The sequence below is a fragment of the Dama dama genome, chromosome 22 (assembly GCF_033118175.1).
Source record: "Dama dama isolate Ldn47 chromosome 22, ASM3311817v1, whole genome shotgun sequence".
In the NCBI taxonomy this organism is placed as follows: domain Eukaryota; kingdom Metazoa; phylum Chordata; class Mammalia; order Artiodactyla; family Cervidae; genus Dama; species Dama dama.
The window spans coordinates 7,462,836-7,475,226 of NC_083702.1; the positions used below are offsets into that span (position 1 = coordinate 7,462,836).

The window sequence follows — 12,391 nt, forward strand, 5'->3', positions numbered from 1 at the left end:
CCTCAGATATGCAGATGACACCAAACTTATGGCAGAAAGTGAAGAACTAAAGAGCCTCTTGATGAAAGGGAAAGAGGAGAGTGAAAAAGTTGGCTTAAAGCTTTAACATTCAGAAAACTAAGACCATGGCATCCAGTCCCATCACTTCATGGCAAATAGATGGGGAAACAGTGGAAACAGTGGCTGACTTTATTTTTTTGGGCTCCAAAATCACTGCAGATGGTGACTGCAGCCATGAAATTAAAAGACGCTTACTCCTTGGAAGGAAAGTGATGACCAACCTAGACAGCATATTAAAATGCAGAGACATTACTTTGTCAACAAAAGTCCGTCTAGTCAAGGCTATGGTTTTTCCAGTAGTCACGTATGGATGTGAGAGTTGGACTATAAAGAAAGCTGAGTGCCGAAGAATTGATGCTTTTGAACTGTGGTGTTGGAGAAGACTCTTGAGAGTGCGTTGGACTGCAAGGAGATCCAACCAGTCCATCCTAAAGGAGGTCAGTCCTGAGTGTTCATTGGAAGGACTGATGTTGAAGCTGAAACTCCAATACTTTGGCCACCTGATGCAAAGAGCTGACTCATTGGAAAAGACCCTGATGCTGGGAAAGATTGAGGGCAGGAGGAGAAGGGGACGAGAGAGGATGAGATGGTTGGATGGCATCACCAACTCAATGGACATGAGTTGGGGTAAACTCCGGGAGTTGGTGATGGACAGGGAGGCCTGGCGTGCTGCAGTTCATGGGGTCGCAAAGAGCTGGACATGACTGAGCGACTGAACTGAACTGAACTGAGATCCCCTTAAACATGCCTCCAAACCCCCGTCCTCAACAGAACTGGAGCAAGTGAGCCATAGTTCTCCACCCACTTCCTCTTAATTGCTTGAAAATTTAAAAATTCAACTTTCTAAGAGTAGGGGAAAAAACAGACTAATCCCAGCCTTTCACACTATACCAAATATCAGCTTTTGTGACTCCAGGGAGTCCCATTCCAGATTTGGAAACCATCCTTTTGGATCTCAACAGGAGCTTCCAATCCATCACAGATCCACTCCCTCCCTTGCCCCTGCTGGCTGTTGCTGCCTCCCTCACCTCCCCAACATTTACCGCTTCTTTCTTCCCAACTGGGGGCTGCCATTCTTGTGACAAATAGCTCTGAGCACATGTTGCGCAGGGTGGGGATATGCATGCATGCATCAAACACACCCACCCATGCAGACATGAAACATAAGCACACTCAAACCACACACACACACACACACACACACATACACACACACAAGTATGTTGAGCACCCACTCTCCCACAAGAGGATGGAGATAAAAGTTTCTCACTTGATGCCCCGCTGGCCTGACTTGTCTTTTGCAGAGAAAACTCAGATTCTCTCTCCCAGAGCAGACCTCATCACAGTAGAGAGGCCCACTCCTGAGTGACCTTCCTTCAGATCTAAACATGCCCCCAGCAGCTACAGGCTGACCTCCTGAGGGGGAGGACCCATGCTCCACCAGCAGATGCTGTAGGATCATCAGGAAGTGGCCTCTGATGAGACCGCCCACTTGTACATCTTCATTCCTCCTCAGAAAGGTCTTCAGGATGATCAGTACCTTGCGGGCTATGTCCATAGGACTGGAACAGATGAGGTCCTGAGCAGGAGAGAAGGAAGCCAGAGCTCAAAGGGCATTATAGTTGGGGACAGTTGAACAGTGAAGAAGAGGGGCTGGAGAAGGGCCCCAAATAATGCTGTCACAGAACCTGGGGAAGGAAGCACTCACTCAGGACCTACCATGCATCATCCTGTCAAATAAATCCATCCTAAACCGGAGAAAACAGAGGCTCAGAGAGATTGTGTGATGTGCCAAAGCTCACATAAACTAGTAAGTGGCACAGTTAGGATTTGAATCCCTGGTGGCTCAGATGGTAAAGAATCTGCCTACAATGCAGAAGACCCTGGGTCAGGAAGATTCCCCTGGAGAAGGGAATGGCTACCCACTTCAGTATCATTGCTGGGAGAATCCCATGGATAGAGGAGATTGGCAGGCTACAGTCCCAAAGGTAGGACTTGAATCACAAAGAGTCAGACATGACTAAGTGACTAACATACTCCCAACTCCAATGGGACCTGAGTGTGCCTTAAGGGAGAAGGGGGTGGGGGTGGAGATGTCACAGGGCAAGGACAGGATGGGTTAGGACAGATTCAGGACACAGGAAGAGAGGCAAGGACCAAATCAGGCCCTGTCTCCGCCATGGCATCTGGCTATTTCTGCCCCAAGGAGTAAAGGCCTTGGTTTCAGAAGGCAGGAAAGAACATTGCTTTTTATTTGCTTTCAGAGTTAATGAGTATATGTTAAATAGGAAGTCAGCAGAAGCTACACCAGAGACTATCCCACTGAGAGCTCCTGCACCTTCCAGCTCAAACAGGCCGATTCCTCTGGACAGGGCAGAGGGGGCTGGGGGTGCCACGAAACCAGTGTCACACACAGACTCCTAGCTCCTGACACACAGAGCCATGACTACAGGCAACCGGCCAGACAAACCCAGATGTGCTGATCACTGGGTAGCACAGGAGCGTCTGTACTTGGCTCTCTAAAAACCCCCACAGCTGCCAGAGAAACAACGATAATACTGATGAAATAATTCATATTTTATGGCACAATGAGAAACATTTAAACATAAAATTTTTCCTTGCTAGCTTGGGCCTCTTCCTCCCCTTTAAGTGTGTATTGTGCATCTGAATTAACCAGACCTCCTTAGGAGATACCATTCTTTCTCAATCTCATCAAGGGTCACAACTCCTAAGTGTTTAGGAGATAACTTCCTTCCTAATTCTGCAAGGGACCATGATGACCTGTGATCCACTACTACCTTTGTATGTATAGATTTAAATTGTGTAAACGATCAATAATATGTCATTTAACCATTTGTCTCAAAAACTTAAATCACTGTGCTTTGACCTCTTATGGGCAGAACAGTCCTCAGAGCTTTTTATTTTACTTTCTTAATTTATTTTTTTTGGCCACACCACATGGTTTTCAAGATCTTAGTTAATGGACCAGGCATGGAACCTGTGCTCCCTATACTGGAAGCACTGAGTCCTAATCACCGGACTGCCAGGGAATTCCCCTCAGAGATTTCTGAAAGACTGTCTACCAGGTTATAATTCTTGGGTTGGCTGAAATAAATATGCCATTTCCTTCTGAGATAGACTGTTGATTAATTTTTATTGACAACATCAATAGCAATCACTCAGTTAGGACCTAATAATGTCAGGTATTGTTCTGTGTTTAAACTATAGTTACATGTTTGTCTATACATTATCTGTATCTTCATGATAACTCTTCCTAGAAGGTGTTACTCCAGTTTTTCAAATCAGCAAACTGGGGCAGATTAACTAGTTTGCCTGTCAAGAAAGCAGGGGCATTATAAATTCTATAGCCACTATGATTTAAGGGCAGGGATGAGGTTGGCTTCATCTTTGTTACCTTGTAGGGACTCGGTTGGGAAGATCCCCTGAAGTAGGAAATGGCAACCCACTCCAGTATTATTGCCTAGAAAATTCCATGGACAGAGGAGCTTGTTGGGCTACATTCCGTGGGGTTGCAAAGAGTTGGACATGACTGAGCACGCACATACACATACACACAGAGACTCAGAAAACATCTCTGGAAGGAGAGGATCTCAGAATAAGAAGGCTAAAGGGGATCTCAGTTCATTTCCATCAACCTTTTTATAGAGTATGAGGCTGAAGCCAGATGAGGTGTGATTTGTCTAAGGTCACAGGACCCACAGCCAAACCAGTTTCCTAGTTCTGCTCCTTCACCAGCACATAGCTGCCTGACTGCCAAAGCTGGTCTCTTAGAAACCTAAGTTAGTGAATGTTAAAAGTGCCAAAGGACGGGGGCTACTTAGATATTTGGCAGCTGTGATAAATGCCAGGGGAAAGGGTGCACCCCACCCTGTGGGTTAGTGAGGAGGCTCTGGGTGGAGCATGGCCCACTCTGAAGCCTCTCCCGTCCAGAGTCATCCAGAACTCTCTGGGACTGGGCCGACCAGAGGCACATGGCCCAAGCAGGGAACAAACAGAGCTTCTATGACATCACTGCTTTTTACATATAAACAACCCACGTGAAAGACCACCCGTTGGTAAGAGTGGCAATTAACAGCTTTGTTTTCAGCTGTTAATTACCCATATCAGAAACAGAAATTGGTACCAACACATATTTTTAGACTCTTTCCCCTCCTGCAGCTAGAAGCTGGGAAGCAATGGTAGGAATTATACACATGAACAAACGACAAAGTTGTTCCTTGCTCTTCTATCTTAACACTGATGTTTCTAGGATCTAATTTAGTAAAAATTCATTAATTTAGGCTCCGGTCATTTTCATGACCTTTGTAAGCTCTATGACCTTCAGTATTCAATAAGTCTTCCTTCTTTTTTTAAAAACTGTTTATTTATTTGGCTGTATCAGGTCTTTCCAGGCTTAGTTGTCAGGTGGAATGTGGGATTTTAGCTGCTCAAGCAGGTTCAAACCTGCATCCGTTGCATTGGAAGGCAGATTCTTAACCAATGGATCACAAGGGAAGGCCCTCAATAAGCCTTTCTGAGATTAAGATTCTTTATCTGGTTCAGAGTCAGTCAGGAATCAGTAAACGATAGTCTACTGTGTACAGCATACCACAAGTGCTCCTATATATTCTTTCATTTATCCCCATGTTATCTCCATTTTAGACATGAGGAAACCAAAGCTCAGAGAAGACTTCTTCCAGTTGTTAGGGGTTTGTTGTATCTGAGTCCCTCACTGGCCCATGGGCCAGGAACTAGGTCTAATTCTTTCCTGTGCTCAAACAGCTCTCCTAATTAAATGAAACCCTGAGTCAGGGTTGGTTTCTCTCTTATCCTGAGATTTAGCTCAGTTTACTGGAAAAAATTACAGGGAATCAAAATCTGGGTTTTAATCTTAGCTCTTGTGACCTTGGGCAAATCTCTCTAAAACTATTTCTTAATCTGTTTAAAAAGAAAAAAATAAGATGCTATGATTAGTATCTTCTTCAGAAGATCTGAATTTTTTCTTTTTTGAGAAACTTAGATCTGTTCAGATCCCTAACTCAACAGGTCAGCAAAGGTTTATAAATACTTATGTGTGAGGAACTGACCCTGAATACTATATCTGGCAAAGAAAATCCAGCATCTTAGCTCTGTCCATTGCTACTCTGTGTCCCATCTTTCCTTATGCACTAATGGCTTATTTTTAACCCATTCCTTATTCCCTTTTCTTCCTCATCCAAGGAAGAATTTGAGCCAAAGCATGAATGTGGCCCCTATCAAATCAACACATGTGAGATTTCACAGAATGACAGATCTCAGGGACAGAGGGTGAAGATTTAAGTCAGAGTGGGGGTGTGTATGTGTGCGTGTGAATATGGACAGAAGTAGGTAACTAAGGATGTGAGATATACAATACACAGGTGTTATTTCCACCATAAAAGTGAAAAGTGAAGTCACTCAGTCATGTCCGACTCTTTGCGACCCCACGGACTGACCATAGCCTACCAGGCTTCTCCGTCCATGGGATTTTCCAGGCAAGAATACTGGAGTGGGTTGCCATATCCTTCTCCAGGAGATCTTCCCGACCCAGGGATTGAACCTGGGTCTCCTGCATTGTAGGCAGACGCTTTACCATCTGAGCCACCAGGGAAGTCCCATTTCCACCATAGTCACTCCAATAAAATCAGGGAATCATATTTATTGATGATAAGAATATCAAAAGAACACCCAGTCACCTCTAAAGGGCTGTGTCATTCTTCTAAGACTAAGGGACAGGGGGCAAGTAAGTGAACTGGTATTGAAGGCAGGGGTTCTAAACCACATTGTCAGTTTGGGACCTGCCACTAGTCACATTAATTGGTCACTAAATACAAATTGTCAACTGTGTAAATAATTTACTTTAAATATATGTATATATTATAGCAATTATCGCTATAATAATAAAGAAAAATAGATGGAATAAAGCCAGTGTGTGAGAAACTGCAAACAAGCAGCTTCCTTATCTAACTGATGAACCTGACAGAAATTATAGGAATGTCTTACACAAAAAAATCATTGGAATATGCAATAAACTCATGATAAAAAAAATTCTGGGTATGCCCAAGGGAGAGTGTTGCACATGTAACATTATCTTGAGAGTTATGACAGAAAAGAGGCTGAGTCCCTTTGCCAATCAGATATCTGCCACTACATGCCCCAGGGGTCCCCTGTGACATCAAACCCTTGCTAACAGAATATACTTAAGACAGGTAGGAGAGAGAGAATGGTGACAAAGGTCAGCATTTCAGAGGTATATCCCCTGGGGATTAGAGAGGCACATATCTCTCAGTGAGCAGACATCCATCAGACTTAGGAAAGGGTATGGATTTACCAGGCACCTGCCAGCTGAAAAGACCTCCTACTAGCATGGAAATAGTGATAAGTCCAGAGGCAGGTAGAAGCAGCTGTGGGTACCTCCTGACCTCAGGAAACCAGCTCCCAGAGAGAGAGGGCCCATCTCCTCTGACAGTAAAAAGGAGCAAGTGGTCACCTACTAGCAAAATGAGTAGGATGCTGGGGCTGCTCCTAAGCATGTGAAACAGGGCTGCTACGCTGGCGGGAAGGGTGGGCTGCCCAGCAGGTGGGACACCGTCCAGCTCCTCACAGCTGCTCTCTTCCCAGGAGAACCAAAGTTCCAGGACACGGTGCCCAAACCTCCTCATCAGCTCTGGATGCAGCAGAAACAACCTAAGCAGGAGCGGATGGTGGGTGTAGACTCGGTGCAGGTCTGGGGTGTCCTCTAGGAATTTTCTGATGGCGCCAACCACAGCCTGGAGGCAAAGAATAAAGAGGCTAAATGCACCTTGCAGAGGGCCCAAGAGACTCCAATCCCCAACAAATAGAGACAGCCAAGATGTAACTGGGAAAAAATGTGCTGGCTTCTCAGGGGTCCAGGATATTTTGACTGGCATCCTCCAGCAAAAAGAAAACCTCACATGCACCCCAATGTTCATCGCAGCACTGTTTATAATAGCCAGAACATGGAAGCAACCTAGATGCCCATCAGCAGACGAATGGATAAGGAAGCTGTGGTACATATACACCATGGATTATTACTCAGCCATTAAAAAGAATTCATTTGAATCAGTTCTAATGAGATGGATGAAACTGGAGCCTATCATACAGAGTGAAGTAAGCCAGAAAGATAAAGACCAATACAGTATACTAACGCATATATATGGAATTTAGAAAGATGGTAACGATAACCCTATATGCAAAACAGAACAAGAGACACAAATGTACAGAACAGACTTTTGGACTCTGTGGGAGAAGGCGAGGGGGGGATGTTTCGAGAGAACAGCATCAAAACATGTATATTATCTAGGGTGAAACAGATCACCAGCCCAGTCTGGATGCATGAGACAAGTGCTTGGGCCTGGTGCACTGGGAAGACCCAGAGGAATCGGGTAGAGAGGGAGGTGGGAGGGGGAATCGGGATGGGGAATACATGTAAATCCATGGCTGATTCATGTCAATGTATGACAAAAACCACTACAATATTGTAAAGTAATTAGCCTCCAACTAATAAAAATAAATGGGAAAAATAAAAAGGAAACCTCATTGTGCTTACCTTGTAACAGTGGCCCTCAACTCAGGGTGATTTCACTCCCCAAGGGACATTTAAAAATGTCTAGACTGTCTAGATTATCGATTGTCTTGATTGGGGGAGTGCAAGTGGTGTCTAGTGTGAGAGAGCAGAAATCCCACTAAATATCCTACAATGCACAGAACAGCCTCCCACAGAAAAGACTGTGCAAAATGTTACCAGTGCTGTGGCTGAGAAACCCCACTCTATAATGACACTTAGCACAGTATGTCACAACTGTCAGTGTGTATGTGTCCACCTACCACGCTAGACTTCAGCTGCCTGAGGGAAGGGAATGCAACAGATTAATCTGTGGCCTGGCACAGGGCTTGGCACAGAGAAAGCAAAGGGTAGGTGTGTTAAACCATTTATTAAACCTCTCTCTTCCCTGTTGCACATATAACAAAGCTCAAATTCCTGAGCGTGTTACTCTCAGGATTTTATGCTTCATAGTTTTGACTTCACTTGGGTCTTTCATCCATTTTGAGTTCATTTCTGTGTATGATATGAGCTAAGGGTCCAACTCCATTCTGTTGCACGTAGATACGCAGCTGATTCCAACACCATTTATTAAAAAGGCAGTTCTTTCCTTTGCTGAATTGTCTTATTGTCCTTATAAAAATATATGGGTTTATTTTGGGGGTTTTTGTTTGTTTGAGTTTTTGACCTGAGGGACCTTAATTCTCCCACCAGGGATGGAACCCAGGTCCTGGCAGTGAAAGTGCTGAGTTCTAACCACTGAACAGACAGGGAATTCCCTATGGGTTTATTTTTGGACTGTCAACTCTATTCAGTTGATCTGGATGTCTCTCCTAGACATATTTAGAACCACACTGTCTTGATTACTCTATCTTTGTAGTAAGTTTGAAATGAAGAAGTGTGAGTCCTCCAAACCTGATCTTTTTCAAGATTGTTTTGGCTATTTTGGGTCCCTTGCATTTCCAAATAAATTTTAGAATCAGCTTGTCCATTTTGAGACAAGAAAAAAAAAAAGAAGGCAACTAGAATTTTGATCAAGATTATGTTGAATCTATAGAATAATTTGGGGAGTATTGCCATTTAAACACTATTAAGTCTTCTTTTTTCCTAGTTTTATTGAGACATAATCAACATATAACATTGCATAAGTTTAAGGTTTCCCTGATAGCTCAGGTATGGGCTTCCCTTGTGGCTCAGCTGGTAAAGAATCTGCCTGCAATGTGCAAGACATGGGTTTGATCCCTGGGTTGGAAAGATTCCCCTGGAGAAGGGAACAGCTACATACTCCAGAATTCCAGCCTGGAGAATTCCATGGACTGTATAGTCCATGGGGTCACAAAGAGTCGGACACGACTGAGGGACTTTCAAGTTTAAGGGATACAACATCATCATCTGATAAATGTATACATTGTGAAATGATTGCTCCAGCCCTAAGAGTTTATAAAGAAGCTGGAGGGAGGAAACTTGTAACATATAACCTCATCAAAGTAATCCAAGACCAGCCTGGTTAACAATGATGTAGGTCCCAGCAATACATTTTGTTTCAAAAACTGTTATCTGTAGACACCTCACAACTTTTTCCTCCTGCACAAACTGGGGGTGGTACTAAGAAAACAGCCTTTAACCTAACTGATCTTTATAACTTAGGTTAATTAGGACCTAATTAGCTTAGGTCCACAGCATGCAGGATCCTTCTTCTCTGACTAGGGATCAAATCTATGCCCCCTGCAGTGGAAACATGGAGTCTTGACCACTGGACTTTGGGGGAAGTCCTTAAGTCTTGATTTTCTTTTCTTTTTTTTTTTTTCCATTTATTTTTATTAGTTGGAGGCTAATTACTTTACAATATTGTAGTGGTTTTTGCCATACATTGACATGAATCAGCCATGGATTTACATGTGTTCCCCATCCCGATCCCCCTCCCACCTCCCTCTCCATCCCATCCCTCTGGGTCGTCCCAGTGCACCAGCCCTGAGCACTTGTCTCATGCATCCAGACTGGGCTGGTGATCTGTTTCACCCTTGATAGTATACTTGTTTCAATGCTGTTCTCTCTGAACATCCCACCCTCACCTTCTCCCACAGAGTCCAAAAGTCTGTTCTGTACATTTGTGTCTCTTTTTCTGTTTTGCATATAGGGTTATCGTTACCATCTTTTTAAATTCCATATACATGCGTTAGTATACTATATTGGTTTTTATCTTTCTGGCTTACTTCACTCTGTATAAGGAGCTCCAATTTCATCCATCTCATTAGAACGGATTCAAATGAATTCTTTTTAATGGCTGAGTAATATTCCAAAAATATGGAACGCTTCACAAATTTGCATGTCATCCTTGCACAGGGGCCATGCTAATCTTTTCTGTATCGTTCCAATTTTAGTATATGTGCTGCCGAAGTGAGCACTTGATTTTCTTATCAATAAAACAGAAATAGTAATCTCTGCCTCCCAGAACTGTTGAGAGAACTGGCTAAGTTACATGAGCTCTGTAAGTATCAGCACTGCGTCTCCCTCTAGTCCCCCAGCACACTGTCTCTCTGTCACCCAGCGTCTCTATACACACATCAAAATAGTCTTCCAAGGAACCATGATGAAGAGGAGAAGGAGGAAAAGCCCCAGGTGTTTTTGCTCCATACCTCATCTAAGGCACCATCTTTGTCCTGGCAGATTGCAAGTAGATAGATAGAAGCTCTGAAGACAACGAGTGGAGGGTGTTCACCCTGGTCCTGCAGAGACAGGAGGAAGCTTTGCACAGCCACGAATAACTTCGTCTTTGAGACAAACCTGTCAACCAAGGACAGTCTGAGTGAAAAAGGCAGAGATGGCTGTCCTGCCTTGCCACACCCTCCCTCTGCCCATCTGTCCCAGCATGTCCACAGACTAATGACATCTTGCACAAAGAAGGTGCTGTACATACTTAACAAAGGACTGTCACACATGCACAGCACGTAGTTCTGCTTTGTGCAAGGATCTGTTAGAGGACAGAGACTCCTCACTCACACCTAGAAGGTAAAGCATCAGGCAGCTGGACCAGCAGTGTTAAAAAGAAGGGTGCTACTTTGGGGGTTCAGGAGGCCCTGCTTTGACAGCCAGTTCACCCGTCTATTCTCATATTTATCACTAAACATTTGTGTGTTCAATGGGCTCCTTTCTGGGGAAGGGAGACTTCTACACTTGTACATGCAAGGAAGATGGGGATGAGGAGACCAACTTTACTACATATCCTTTTATGCTTTTTAAATTTTCTACCATGGGTATGTCTCACCTATCAGATTAAGACTCTGATAAACATTTTAAAATAGGTAATACTAAATGCAATGGGGTATCCTGGATTGTATCCTAGAACAGAAAAGGGACAGTACAGGAAAACTGGTAAAATCTGAGTAAAGTTTAGTTAATAGTATTGTACCATTATACACATGGTCAAATGATTTTCAACAAGGGTGCCAACACCATTCAATGGGGAAAGGACAGTCTTTTCAACAAATGGCACTGGGAAAACTGGATTTCCACATGCAAAAGAATGAAGTTAGAATCTTACCTAACATGATAGAAAAAAATTAACCCCAAATAGAAACACACTTAAATGAGAGACCTAAACCTATAAAAAAATTTTTAGAACAAAACATAAGGCAAAAGTTTCATGACATTGAATTTGGCAATGAATTATTGGTTATGACACCAAAAACACAGGCAATAAAAGAAAAAATAAACTGGACTTTATGAAAGTTTTAAAAGTCTGTGCATCCCAAACCACTATCAACAGAGTAAAAAGGCAACCCACAGAATGGTAGAAATTATTTGCAAATCTAATAAGGAACTAATATCCAGAATATATAGATAACTCCTAAAACTCAACAACAAAAAAGCCCAAACAATCTGAATTAAAACTAGACAAAAGATTTGAATAGACATTTCTCCAAAGAAGATAAACAAATGGCCAAAAAGCACATGAAAAGATGCTCAACATCAAATGAAAACAGAAAAAATAGACAAATTTCATCCCCCCAAAATTTCTTTAATTAGATTTAATCAAAATTTAAATTAAAAGACACTTGTTCCTTGGAAGAAAAGCTATGACAAACCTAGACAGTGTATTACAAAGCAGAGACATTACTTTGCCAACAAAGGCCGGTATAATCAAAACTATGGTTTTTCCAGTAGTCATGTAAGGATGTGAGAGTTGGACTATAAAGAAGTCTGAGTGCTGAAGAATTGATGCTTTTGAACTGTGGTGTTGGAGAAGACTCTTGAGAGTCCCCTGGACTGCAAGGAGATCCAACCAGTCCATCCTAAAGGAAATCAACCTTGATCACTGGAACAACTGATGCTGAAGCTGAAGCCCCAATACTTTGGCTGCCTGATGCGAAGAACTGACTCATTGGAAAAGACCCTGATGCTGGGAAAGATTGAAGGCAGGAGGAGAAGGGGACGGCAGAGGATAAGATGGCTGGATGGCATCACCAACTCAATCGACATGAGTTTGAGCAAGCTCCAGGATTTGATGATGGACAGGGAGGCCTGGGGTGCTGCGGTTCATAGGGTCACAAAGAGTCGGACATGACTGAGCGACTGAACTGAACTGAATGAAAACCACAATGCAAAAACTACTTCATAACCAGTAGTATGGATATAATCAAAAAGATGGACAAATCTTGACAAGGATATGGATAAACTGGAACCCTTGCTCAAACATTGCTGATAGGGCTGCAGCTCCTCTGGAAAACAGTTTGGAAATTCCTCAAAATG

At 43.2% G+C, this 12,391-nt stretch overlaps 1 protein-coding gene and 2 non-coding genes across 3 annotated transcripts in view; all 3 read right to left on the bottom strand.

The window, feature by feature from the left end:
- Nucleotides 1–12,391, bottom strand: part of MEI1 (meiotic double-stranded break formation protein 1) — a 55,293-nt gene that overhangs the window by 13,947 nt on the left and 28,955 nt on the right. The window contains exons 19-21 of the mRNA XM_061124432.1: nt 10,279–10,426; nt 6,573–6,848; nt 1,474–1,639 (exon numbers count right to left, since the gene is read on the bottom strand). Of these exons, the coding sequence (XP_060980415.1) occupies nt 1,474–1,639; nt 6,573–6,848; nt 10,279–10,426 (590 nt within the window). The remainder of the gene's footprint in view (nt 1–1,473; nt 1,640–6,572; nt 6,849–10,278; nt 10,427–12,391) is intronic.
- On the bottom strand, nt 5,618–5,689 carry TRNAC-ACA (transfer RNA cysteine (anticodon ACA)). The gene has a single exon. It is a non-coding gene; the product is annotated as a tRNA-Cys (tRNA).
- On the bottom strand, nt 9,941–10,047 carry LOC133044135 (U6 spliceosomal RNA). Its single transcript, XR_009689877.1, has one exon. It is a non-coding gene; the product is annotated as a U6 spliceosomal RNA (small nuclear RNA).